Below are 12,885 nucleotides of genomic sequence, written 5' to 3'. Positions count from 1 at the left end.
CTAAAATCTCCATCTTGTTGGACTTCCATAGCATCTTACACCATTAGCGATTCCTTCCCTCTTGAAATGCTCTTTTGTTTTGGTTTCTTTGAATTTCTCTCCCAGTTTTTCTCCTTTCCATGTGACTTTTCTTTTTTTTTTTTTCCCTCAGTCTCTATGTGAAGGAGGTCTGTTCATTTGGGTACCCGGTTAGATAATATTTTCCACTCTTCTGCCTTTAGTTCTTCACTGTGTCTACATACTCCCCTTGAAATGTTTAATTCAGTTCTAAACTTTGTTATCATTGACTCAATAATGGCTCTATCCTTGTCTTGTCTTCTAAACTCTGGTCCTTTGTACATAGGCATGTCCTGAAATTTTCACTTAGACTCCCACAGGCACCCCAACTTCAGTTTTTTTTTTTTTTTTTTAAGATTTATTCATTTACTGGGGGGAGAGGCAGAGGGAGAGAAAGAATCTCAAGTAAACCCTGTGCTCAGTGAGACCTGACATGGGGCTCCATCTCCTGACCTCAGCTGAAAACCAAGAATCAGACCCTCAACCGACTGTGCCATCCAGGCACCCCTCAAATTCAACATTTCTAAAGCTGAAGTGTAGCCATTCTCTTTTCCCAGATTCTACTCGCTGGAACTATGATCTATCCAAACAAAAATCTTGATGTTGTCTTCACTATCTCCCTTCCCCTTCTCTTAAATGTATCTTGAGCCCTTTTCTCCACTGCTGAAGCCACTGCCTCAATTCAGGCTCCTGTCACTCCTCCTGTTCGCCCTGCCTCTCATAACTCATCCCCTTCCAGTCTCAGATGCCCTCCTACCCATCTCCACACAGCAGCCACGCTGGGGCCTTTCTAAAATGAAATCTCCTCCCTAGACTGAAATTCTCCTATGAGTCCACATTGCCTCAAGCCCAGACTCCCAAGCATGGCGGATGGGGAAGGCTTTCATGAAGTGATGCTCATTCCCATGTCCATCCTCACCTCTCTTCACCTTGTTCTCTATCCATTCCAAATCCTTGCCATCCCTCTGTATACATGGACTTCTACATGTGCACTATTCTTGCTGCCAGAAATGTTTCTTATTATGAGGAATTTCTTTTGTAACTCTCATTCCTGTACCTAGTTCTATTACTAGTTCTGAGTTCCCGGAGACGAGCATACAGTGTAAGTTATTTTTCTCATCGTCACGTCTGGTCCAGTATCTAGAACACAGAAAATTCTGCTTATGAATTGAACATTTCAGTTATCCTTCTATGGACAGACCATAATTCTTGAACATCCCCCTCAAATACTGTATGCAGAAATAGCGACGTGTCTCACCTAGTACTGATTTAAATGTGACTATTCATCTACTTGAAAAGGACATCTCTTTCTACCAAACTAGCTCCAGATAATAGTCGCTACGCTAATAGGGTGCCTGCTGTGTGCCAGATACAGTAGTAAATATTGGAAATAATCTCTGTGCTCATCAAACTGCCTCTGTGCAGTAGCTGATAGGATCTCCATTTCACAGATTAGGAAGCTGGAGATTAACGTGTTCAATACTTGTCCAAGCAAAGACCTACTGAAATTGGAATTCAAACCAAATCTGAGTGACTCTAAGACCCAGATTTTTTGTGCTCCTCAGTACTGCTTTTGAAATTTTTTAGTAGTTTCCTCAGATATTTAAAATCAAAAGCTTAAAGTCCATTAAAATCCACCATGCCCCCTTTCTTCATTCTATACTTACATGATTATGTCCCCCTATCTGCTAGATTCTGCATTTCTACTTATTAAAATGCCTAGTGCTAGCTTTGTCTTTTATTATTATTATTGTGATCTAAAGACGTTGTAAGCAAAGGAGATGAATTTCTTTTGACATGACATGGTTTTAGAGAATGCCAGCTACGATGTCTTGGTGACCTTTGACATCCTTCCCCAAGGGGTCTCCTATCGCTTGCTCAGTAATCCTTGCTGGAATTGACTTCAAAGCTGCCTGCTTTATTTCTTAGACTGTATCTACTTTTTTCTCTCTGAAAATCAGGATAGAATGTGTCCATCTTTTTTTAGTGACACTTCTGTACTTCTCCATGAATTTTTAAATTTTATTTATTTATTTTGACGGAGAGAGAGATCACAAGCAGGCAGAAAGGCAGGCAGAGAGAGAGGGAGAAGCAGGCTTCCCGCTGAGCAGAGAGCCCGATGTGGGGCTCGATCCCAGGACCCCGAGACCATGACCTGAGCTGAAGGCAGAGGCTTTAACCTTCTGAGCCACCCAGGCGCTCCTCCATGAATTTTTAAAGGTGTGAAAATATTTTCACTGCTACAGGTGTTTTTGTACCCTTCACTATCATTTGTCTTCTGTAGACACTTGGATTTCTTTTTATGCCTTCTCAATTTTATGGTGTTAGAATACATAGACTCAAGTGTTCCTAAGACACCCAAGAGGTCAGGCGTTCCTATACAGGGGGAATGAAGTGGCATATGAACGGTTCTACTCTTGAAAATACTCCTTAGTACTCTTAAGGCTCTTTGAAGAAAGTCACTTTATCAAATTCAAGCTGGCAAAGAGAGAGGAAAAACTCAAATATGTTCCTTATGAATATTCAAAGGGATATTTTTTCCAAATTTTAATAATTTTGGAAATGATGGCAATAAAGGTATTCCACCAAAGGAAGATCAAATTTCCTCCAATCAGATGATGCATCAAAAGGACTGCCTTGGGGGTGTCTGGGTGGCTCATGTCACAATCCTGGGTCCTGAAATCGAGCCCCTTGTTGGGCTCCCTGCTCAGCTTCTCCCTCTGCTTCTCCTTCTCCCTCTGCTGCTGCCCCTGCTTGTGCTGTTAAATAAATAAATAAAATCTTAAAAACAAAACAAGGGGCGGCTGGGTGTCTCAGTGGGTTAAAGCCTCTGCCTTCAGCTCAGGTCATGATCCCAGGGTCCTGGGTTGGAGTCCCCGCATGGGGCTCTCTGCTCAGCAGGGAGCCTGCTTCCACCTCTCTCTCTGCCTGCCTCTCTGCCTACTTGTGATCTCTGTCTGTTAAATAAATAAATAAAATCTTTAAAAGAACAAAAACCAAAACAAAACAAAAAAACAAAAAACAATGAGTGAAAGACTTTACCAGTTTTCAAATGCCAAGGCACTGAAGCCACACCCTTCTCAAAGAAACCAGACAAAAGGATTCCTAAATATGTCACTTCAAAATGGGATTGGGAGGGAGACAAACCATAAGTGACTCTTAATCTCACAAAACAAACTGAGGGTTGCTGGGGGGGGGGGGTGAGGAGAAGGGGGTGGGATTATGGACATTGGGGAGGGTATGTGCTTTGGTGAGTGCTGTGAAGTGTGTAAACCTGGTGATTCACAGACCTGTACCCCTGGGGATAAAAATATATGTTTATAAAAAATAAAAAATTAAAAAAAAAAAAACATCAAAACAGAAACTAAGAAAAACAAATTTAAAAGCTGACTTAAAAGGCTTAGGTCCTAACTTATGAAACATAGGACAGATACGGTAGTAGGTAAAAACTACTGCAAAATGATTTATGATGTTGCCATGCAAATGATAATAATGAGTTAATGATGTATTAGTCACAGTCCAATAGGAAGACAAAAACTGCACAGTAATTTGAAGTGGGAAAGTACAGTATAAAGAATTATTGTACCTGCTTCAGCAGCACATATACTGAAATTGGAATGATACAGAGATAATTAGCAAGGCCCTGTGCAAGGATAACACACAAATTTGTGAGGCATTTCATATTTAAAAAAGAAGAAGAAGGAGGAGGAGGAGGAGGAGAAAAAGAAGCAGAGGTATTAAAGATGATTGCTTCATAAGGGAAAACAGAAAATATATTTCTGTAAAAAATACAGAAATATCAGATGTAGAAAACAGCCACCACTCCTAGAACTGGGATAGAGCACCTGGGCAAGAGGCTACTCCCTCCCAGGGCTGAGATCCAGTCATAGTTGGAGAGGGCACAGTGTGTCTCACTGGAGGGCAGAGAATTCATGGAGACATTCCCCCTCCCAGGATTTGCCGGGAATCTACCTTCCAGAGTGCTAGAGGAAGCCATTTTTCAGAGCTGCACCTTGAAACTCACTCAAGCTACCCACAGGGGGGCCAGAGAAACCAGCCAAAGCAAGGTGCCTTGCTGACACCCCTTGAGAGAAGTGTGCCAGAAGAAACCATTTAGGGTACCTATCAGTCTGCTCTGAAGCCATCTGAGGGGGTGGTCCCAGGGGAAGCTATCAGGGGGCCAGTTGTGTCTGGGCACCAGTGTTGCTGAAAACCCCACACACTGGAGAAGATCCATGAGGTTAGCAAACCAGAACCCTGAAGAGTTACCTCTTGCTTCTCAGTGTCTCTCCAGCACCCTCTGCTGATAAAGTCTAAGATTGGGCCAGATGGCAAGGAAAAGTATCGAGTCCACTTCCATTTTGATAGCATATGGAGTGTGGAATTGAGCTGAGTGGCAGTAAATTAATAACTAACATAAATGGGATCTGGAAGAAAATCGTCACTGATACAAAGACATGAATTCCTAAAACCCAGTGACAGATAATAACTGTATTTTTCTTCTACTTTCTAATCAACCCTAGTTACTTTTTTGAAAAGATTTATTCACATTAAATGAGTAAAGAATTTCAAAGCCCAGTACATTTCTTTCCTAGAGAAACCAAATCAATTATATCAAAAATCCAAGTATAAATTGTGTGGATTTGTACAGACTGCTGTAGTCTTATGATAAATGTTTGCAGAAATTGAGTTGAATTAAATAATACTCCATTTTGAATTACTCTGTATTTTGAAGATTTTGGCTCCTTTTCCTTTTTTTGGGGGGGGGGTGTCTAATCCAATAAGTGTGTTTCAAATTTCAGAGGTTAAAGAACTTATCTTGTTGAGCTGGTAATGATCCTGGGCATTCACTTGTGATTTAAAATCCACTAGAATCAGAACTATAGTACTTGTCTTGATTTTAAGATATAAGATGATAGCTGTTTCATCTTTCTGAAATACTTGGAAACTTTATAGTAATACTGGAGTATAATTCGGACGGCTACTGAGAACTATTATAACACTGGTCATTACCTACAAACTGTGTTTGTGGGGAAAAATGGAAGTTATTTCAAATACTGTCACTGCTAAGAATCAAATGAGGAAGTTGTTGAGCGGGAAGGCATGACCTATAATCTTTCCAAAAACTAATCTCTCCTGTGTATCTGATTTGTAAGCCCCTACCATAATTTTCCAAAGCACCTGTTCATTGCATAGAAGTCCTGTGATTGCCGATGACAAGCCTATGTTTTTGTCCAATTAGGATGAATGTGTAGGGGAGAAAATTTTATCTATGTGACAATAGCTAGACTAAAGTCTGTTCTGGAAGATTTATCCCATGTTTAACCAAAACAGATTATTGGAGATGGTGATCGGACTATGGCCACTTTAGATCAAAGTCTCTCCAATGTCCACCATGCACTACTTATTTCAGAATTGTCCGAGCTGCATCATAAAACGCCAGTTCTCCAGCCTTTTCTATGATGGACTACATCAGACTCTGGGCATTCTGAGCACAGGATCTGAGAACATGATTTGAATGAGCCCCCTAGCGATTCACATCCTACACGATATTTGAGACTGCCACTGAGACTTGAGAGACAAGAGTCAAGGTGATGTTCTTTTTCCCAAAACAGTATTGGCTAGTGTCATAGCAGGGCTGGTTAAGTGAAGTCCAAGTATGGCGTATGTTATCAACTCATGGACATGTGGGGATTTTCCATTTGTCAGGGGCAGCCAGTAATGGAAGCCACCTTTGGCTACCTTACGTAGACACGGACTTATTGGCAGGATATGGTGGTGTAAGAAAGGAGGATTGAAGAAGGAGAAACCAGGGCATCTCTGGGCATATGTGTATCACGTGCTAACTAATGGTCTTGGCTGAGGCAACTTCAAATTTTATTATGCTTATTCCCAATCTTGTGTTCATCCCTTACCTGGAGGAAAGAACACCTTCTATGTGTACCCAACTGATAAGAAAATTTCCCAATAGGCTGTTATCAGAAGCAAAGAGGAATGAATGTTTAAGTTTATCAGATTCTCATTTGTTATCAATGTGATACACACATGACAACTTTTAAAGAAAGTAGCTAAGAGCTTAATTATGCTCTAAGATTCATCTTCGTTTAAGAAAACAACTCTCAATTTTTTTTTTTTTAATCCTCAGCCTGAATATGCCAATATTTGCTTTTGGTACATTCCACCGAGCCTTAGAGAGATGGAGGAAGGAACTGAATTCTGGGAAAAACTCAATTTAGTAAGTAATAAGTAAATCACATTTTTCCTTTTGATGAAATGATTCCGTTTCCATGGTCTATTGATCCTATGACTAATTCTGTACTTGTAAGTCCTCTGGAAGATGAAGAGAAGTGGTTTCTAGTGTCCTGAAAGGTAATGACATGCCAAACAGTTGCCAATACTGTTTATGCTTGAACAATGTAATTTATTTGATCCACACATGAATTCCAAATAATGGTGTTATTTGCAAGATAGTCATAGCATTCATTAGAAGTTCTCATTCCCAGCGTACTTCAGAAAGTGTGATCTGATAACAGGACACAAGGTTAAAGTTCCATCATGAATAGCTTCTGTGTGCTTCTGTGACTGCTTGCATCACCTCACTTAGAGATAAAGTTAAAAACCTTAATCTGGTACCCTTTGTGAGTGTGAGCCCTTCTGTTCTTTCCACTGACAGAAGCATCTTCTGCCCAAGGGGTTTATGTGATTAAAAAAGAGAGAGAAAAGAAAAGAGATTCCAGCAATGGGTTTCAACTGATCATAGAACCAAATGGGCTTGACATTGTCTCCACACACAGCTGGTGAGGGCTGAGAGTCTCGAGTGGGGAGAAGCCCCAGGCTCTAGGGACTCATTTTCTCTCCCCTGCACCTCTCCCGGCATGGTCCTACCGATTAAATCCCTGCCTCTACACCAGTTCCAAGAACTGTGAAGTCTCATGAGCCAACACTACTTGCTCCCACCCCCCTGCTGCATGGACATGGTGGGTATTGAAGTGAGCCAGTGGGAGTTTGCCCTGAGGATTCTGGGGCCGTGATACGGAGAGCGGGAATTCACCACCGGTTAGGACCGTCAAAGTTGGGCCATGCTCCACCCCTTGCGTCTTCCCTCTCAAGCTCAGCTACCTGCATGGCCCTGGTTTGTAAAAGGTCTGACCTGCAAACCCCTCCCCATCCCCTGTGAGAAAATCGGTGATCCCATTAATAGCTTTCATAAGCAATTAGCAGCACTGCTATTCCCAGTCAGGCAAGCAACAAACATTTACTGAGTGCTCGCCATGCTGTGAACTGGAGACCAGGACATCAACAAGACTTGGCCCCTACCCTTGAGTAGCTCGTAAATGGAGAGACACATGATTAAGGGGATGATCCCAAGGTAACTAGTAAGTGCCGGGATAGAGATGAACCCTGTTTGCACTAATTGCTAAGAGAAAGGTTATCTACCTCTCTGTGTGACACATTAGAACTAAGTCTTAAAGGATCAGGAGAAGCCTGTTGCTGGCAGTTGTAGAGAAGTAGATTCCAGAAAGAATCATTGCATGATGACCTAGAGACAAAAGAGAAGAGGGTGTGATTCAAAGATTCCAGGGGTGCGATGGGACAGTCACGAGGTCCTTGTCTTTCATGACAAGGAGCTTGGAATTTGCGGCTAATTAAGAGAAAGATGGAAGACCATGGCCTTGAAGCCCTAACCAGCTCTAACCTCACCTGCAGCATCTCCTCTTAGCTTCAAGTCATTTTCTGTTTCTTCACGGCTCATTAAATCTCCTACACTGTAGCATAATGTATACCCAATATATACATATTCTACCCATTGTCAAACCCGGCAGCAGAGGAGGGGAGAGAGGGATGCTGCTATCTGTCCCTTTGCCTAGAAAAACCCTTCATTACCCATGCCAGGCAGTTAACAGTCCTGGGCTTTGTCTTGGGCTTTGTCTTGCATTTTTGTCATACTAAGCAACTAGAACAGCGCTAAAGAATGCATTTCAGATGGTAAGTAACCCATAAAAGAGAAAAAGAGGAAAAAAAGGACAGTGTGAAAATGTAATGGTAAGGCTTCTAGGGACATTGTGTACTTTGATGGACTACAACTGACTTTTTTTTTTTTTTTGGTAACATGGAGGAATAATTGCTGAGGGTTGAGGAAGATCTGGTTGTCATTCTTCTCACTTTTTCATTGTTAAGAAAAGCAACCAAGAATGTGTTCTTTGTGTTTTACTGACTGAGTACTGTCGTGTGGACATGCATCAGGAAAACTAAACAGTCCCAGTATATTTGGGCTTCTTCTTGACTCTGTCTTCCTTTATGTGAAGAAATAGTTCTATTACCCATTCTCAAAAAAGTTTGAACTTGAAGGTGGATATACATGCTAAATCAGATTATTAATCAGATAATAACCTTTTCATCTTAACTGGAAATGAGTATGAATCAGGACATTCTATTCTCTCCCCAGTATTTTCCAGCACTGATTCTCTTATAATGAATATTCGTGACTCTCTATGCCTTCCTTTTGGAATGTTTTGCTGTCATTTAGAACCGGGGTTTCCTTGTCCCGTCTAACGTCATACTATTTTAATTGTTAGGGTCACTTCTGATTAGTAAGCATGTATGCTGCTAACACATAATCATCGGTTCACAGATTCTTAGTTTCCTTTTATTGTCTTTGTGTGGGTATGCATGCATGGATTTGACAAGGAAGGAAGGTGTGTGGAGACATATATGTGTGTATGTATATATATATACACATACGCACCTATATATATCTGATTCTTGTGCTTTTCTGCTTACTTTAGATGGGAATGTAAGGATATGATTTATAACCCAGAGTGCACTTGAAGCACACTTAAAATTTATTTCGGGGTTTATCTTGGATGGAGAATCACAAACAAATAAATAAACCGAATAAGGGTTTGCCTCTCTGATTCAGGCTAGCGTCAGGCTGAGCTGTCAGACGGCAGGATCAGTGGCGCCATGAGCCTTCCCTTTGGCAGTGGGAAGGGAGAGGGATTCCTTGATCACGAATGCGGAGTTTCAAAGCATGTGAGTGTGTGTCTGTGTGTCTGTTGGCCAATGTACGTGCACGTGTGTGAGACTGCTTTTGCGAACACAGCCCCTCTGCAGTCACTCCGCGAGACTACATTTGGTCACTGAGTTCCAGACACTTCTCTGTTTAAGATACGCTTTCTTCTGATGTTCGCAACCTTCAGATATTCTAGGTCTGTCCACATCGCATTTACTTCCTTTCTGGTTTCCTTTCCTGGTACCATCCCCGTGGCCCCATGTGTTTGCTTTGCTCTCTGCATTTCCATCTCCAGCTCTGCTTCCTCACGTCGCTATTCTGGAAGCCTCTGATGGCCTCCTGCTCTTTTCAGGAGCAGTCTCTAACCCCCTGCACCCAACGACCGCCGTTCATAATACACATCCTTGACGTTCCTTTACTCTCCTCCAATGAGACCAGTAAGAAAGGTGACCTACCTCCACCTAATTTTGTAAAAGGCAGTACAAGTCCTTGCATAAAACATGAAGGAGAACTGATCTTTGTAATACGGATTTGCATTTCTCTACACCATGCGTGGGCAGGACGGCCCTGGAAGACATGAGGAAGTGAGTGGTAAGATTCTCACACATGTCCTCAGAACCACAGGGAGTGTAACCTGCCCACAGCACCGTGTTTTGTAAGTCGGTGATGTTGCTGTTTCAAGTAACAAGCGTGGAGTGCTATTAGTGATGCCATTTTCAGAAGGGGCACACAACTCTTGATAAAGTTTTGAAGAAAACAATTCTTTCTCTTTGATTTACAGGGTAGTAGAAAACCTAATGTTTGTTAAAAATGGGTGCAGAGAGGTGCCTGGGTGGCTCAGTGGGTTAAGCCTCTGCCTTCAGCTCAGGTCATGACCTCAGGGTTCTGGGATCGAGTCCCGCATCGGGCTCTCTGCTCGGCAGGGAGACTGCTTCCTCCTCTCTCTCTCTCTGCCTGCCTCTCTGCCTACTTGTGATCTCTCTCTGTCAAATTAAAAAAATAAATTTAAAAAAAATGGATGCAGAATATTTTGCATGTGTAAGTAAAATGGGGTTAGAAAATGGGCTTGGATAATGACAAATCAGGCTTCTCACCTCATTCATTTCCAGTAGGATATTGAAAAGTTGGGCAAGACACAGGACAAGGCTTAATTGCTCAGGACTGCTCTACACATTCCAAGGCAGGTGACATCTCTGTGTCCCCACTAAATGCCAATAGCAATCCCTGCACACCCTGAAAGCTAAAATATCTGCCCAGAGTTCCTCCCTGGAGGGTGGCTGGTCCACGGGATAAAATCGAGTCCATTCTTCTTGGCATCCAAGGGACTTCATGTCTGATCATCAAATATTAAAATAGCAAGAGATTGAAAAGAATCTAAGTATTCAACTATAGAAAATTGGTTAAATTATAGTACATAATTTATATGTAAATTTCTAGGGCCTAGACAATTACAATTCTATTCCAAAATAACATATTCATAAGTTATTATTAATTGAAAAAAATGAGTTATACAAACAGCCACTATAGTATAATGCCAATTTTGAAAAAAATTGTGTTTTTATGTGCACAGATGCTTATGTACATATGAACTAAGGCTTGTATGGTTAGATAAGGGGCAGACAACAGACATCAAAATATTTTAGAGATAGATTTATTTTAGATTCTAGAGATAGACTTTTCCTTTCTTTAGTATTCTTCCTCAACCTCTTGATTCTCTACAATTAACATGTATTGCTTTCGTCAAAATACTAGTAACAGCAATGACAATAATAATAAAGTGAAGTATGGAGTTATTGACCTCATGAAACCATTGGGTTCCTTGAGTGTTTACCTACGCAGAGGCTACCCAGGTATCAACTACAATCTGCTAACAGTTAAAAAAATAAATTAAAAAAATAAATTGAGCATTCACCCCAATATGTGTTTATTGTTTCGAAATTGTCTACATGTATTACTTTTAAATGGAATTTGTAACTTTAAAAATGCACATACTCACTTTTAAGGATGAATTTTGAAATTTTAATTATTTAGAGTTGTTCTAATCTCTTCTTACTCCAGGGGATTGCCTTGTTTGGAGATGATGATTATACCATATTTTAATCAATTAGTTTGCAAACTATTTTCTCTCATGACTTGTTTCCAGATGCAGTATATGATTTGTCTTCCCTTCCCATCTCTCTTTCTCTCTACTTACGAAAACACCCACACTATCTGCACTGATTTTAGGCTCAAGGGCATTGCCACTGGTGGTCTATGTTGAGATCTTCAACAGCATTTCCAGGGCTCCCAGCATCGTAGTAGATTCTTCTTTGCTCTCTAAAGTGACTGCCCCCAATAAGTTTCTGTCTGCGTGTTTCTTCAGAAACCTCATGCCAGTGACTAGAGATGGAGGGTGAAGGAGTTAGGGAGATTCTGCAGAGACAAATCCAGATGGATAAGACCCAGAGAATGTACTTGAACATTCCATCAGTTTGCTTTGTCTCGTCTTTACTCAATGTTCTGATGCAGATTTCCTCCTTGGTCAACATTTCATAAATAATTCTGCATTGCGCCTAGTGAATTTACATCCTTAACAGTAATTAACAAGTTGTCTTGTACTCATATGTGGTCATTTCGACTTTATTTTGTTGTGGTTGTTTGCTGACCTGCAGATTTGTGACTAATGTTAGTCATTTATTACAGGCGCCTTTCTCCTCAACAGGAGAAGAAAAATAAATCTTTTAGAACCTACTTGATGGGTGCGTTGTTTTATTGCTTATTTGGTGATATAGCTTGATATGCTATTCCAGATATCTTTAGAGGGAATTTACTATTCTCCCTGGCAGGTTTCTGATTAACAGCACTTGAAGATGAGACTGCATAATCTGGGTGGGGTGTTGGGCTCCCTTGGGAGCCTCGTGGGGAAGACACCCAAGAGGCCACTTTCTGGGGGTGCTCATGGGGCTTCAGTGCCCCCCCTGCTCTGCTCCATTTATTTCCTGCACATGTGTTCGTGTATTCACATCAGAGTTCATACACAATTTGAGAGCTTCTGTATATTTTTGAGGATTCTGATTCTAATTTTCTTTCCATCACCATCTGTGACATTGGTATAGCCAATCACTCATTTTTGGATTTCGAACTAAAAACAACTTTCTTTAAAGATACAACAGTGTTTTGTTTTTAATTTTCAAGGATGAGTCTCTCTTTTAACAATGTGATATGACATTTATAATAAATTCGTCTATTTTAAAAAAAATCTTGTTTCCTTGTGGATGGAACTCATTTTAAAGCTGCACTTTCTTTAAAATTTATATTTAAGGAGAATCTAATATAGATGTGCCCTTTACATGAAGTATTTCTGAATGCGACTTGAGAGACTCTTTTTCTGATAGTGGCTGGAATGTAGATTTTAAAAATGCTTCGCTAATGAATTTCCTACGTCTTGTAGATACTGTAATTTCTTCGCCCAAACTATTAAGACTGAGGTGACGGGGCACCTGGGTGGCTGAGTGGGTTAAAGACTGAGGTGAAATGCTGTCCTTTTAAGTGTCCTCTCAGACAGAGCTGTTTTATCTACAATTTGTCTGATACCCTACTAGTTGTAGTCATTTGTTCTTGCTTGTGTCATTCTGTGGCTCAGGGCCAAGGAACCACTTGGGGACATCAGGTGTAAGCATAGCCTTCTTCAAAGATCAGCTTGTGGGGGTGCCTGGGTGGCTCAGTAGGTTAAAGCCTCTGCCTTCGGCTCAGGTCATGATCCCAGGGTCCTGGGATCGAGCCCCGCATTGGGCGCTCTGCCTAGCAGGGAGCCTGCCTCCCCCTCTCTCTCTGCC

The 12,885-nt window shown here is 41.2% G+C and overlaps 1 protein-coding gene across 1 annotated transcript in view; it reads left to right on the top strand.

The window, feature by feature from the left end:
• The window catches only part of GADL1 (glutamate decarboxylase like 1), a 171,309-nt gene that overhangs the window by 110,078 nt on the left and 48,346 nt on the right, over positions 1-12,885 (top strand). The window contains exon 14 of the mRNA XM_082684026.1: positions 6,203-6,292. Within this exon, the coding sequence (XP_082540152.1) occupies positions 6,203-6,292 (90 nt within the window). The remainder of the gene's footprint in view (positions 1-6,202; positions 6,293-12,885) is intronic.

This window comes from Mustela nivalis (assembly GCF_964662115.1).
Source record: "Mustela nivalis genome assembly, chromosome: 1".
NCBI classification, from domain to species: domain Eukaryota; kingdom Metazoa; phylum Chordata; class Mammalia; order Carnivora; family Mustelidae; genus Mustela; species Mustela nivalis.
The sequence above is the reverse complement of the archived record's forward strand: the minus strand, read 5'-3'. Positions and strand labels throughout refer to the sequence as shown.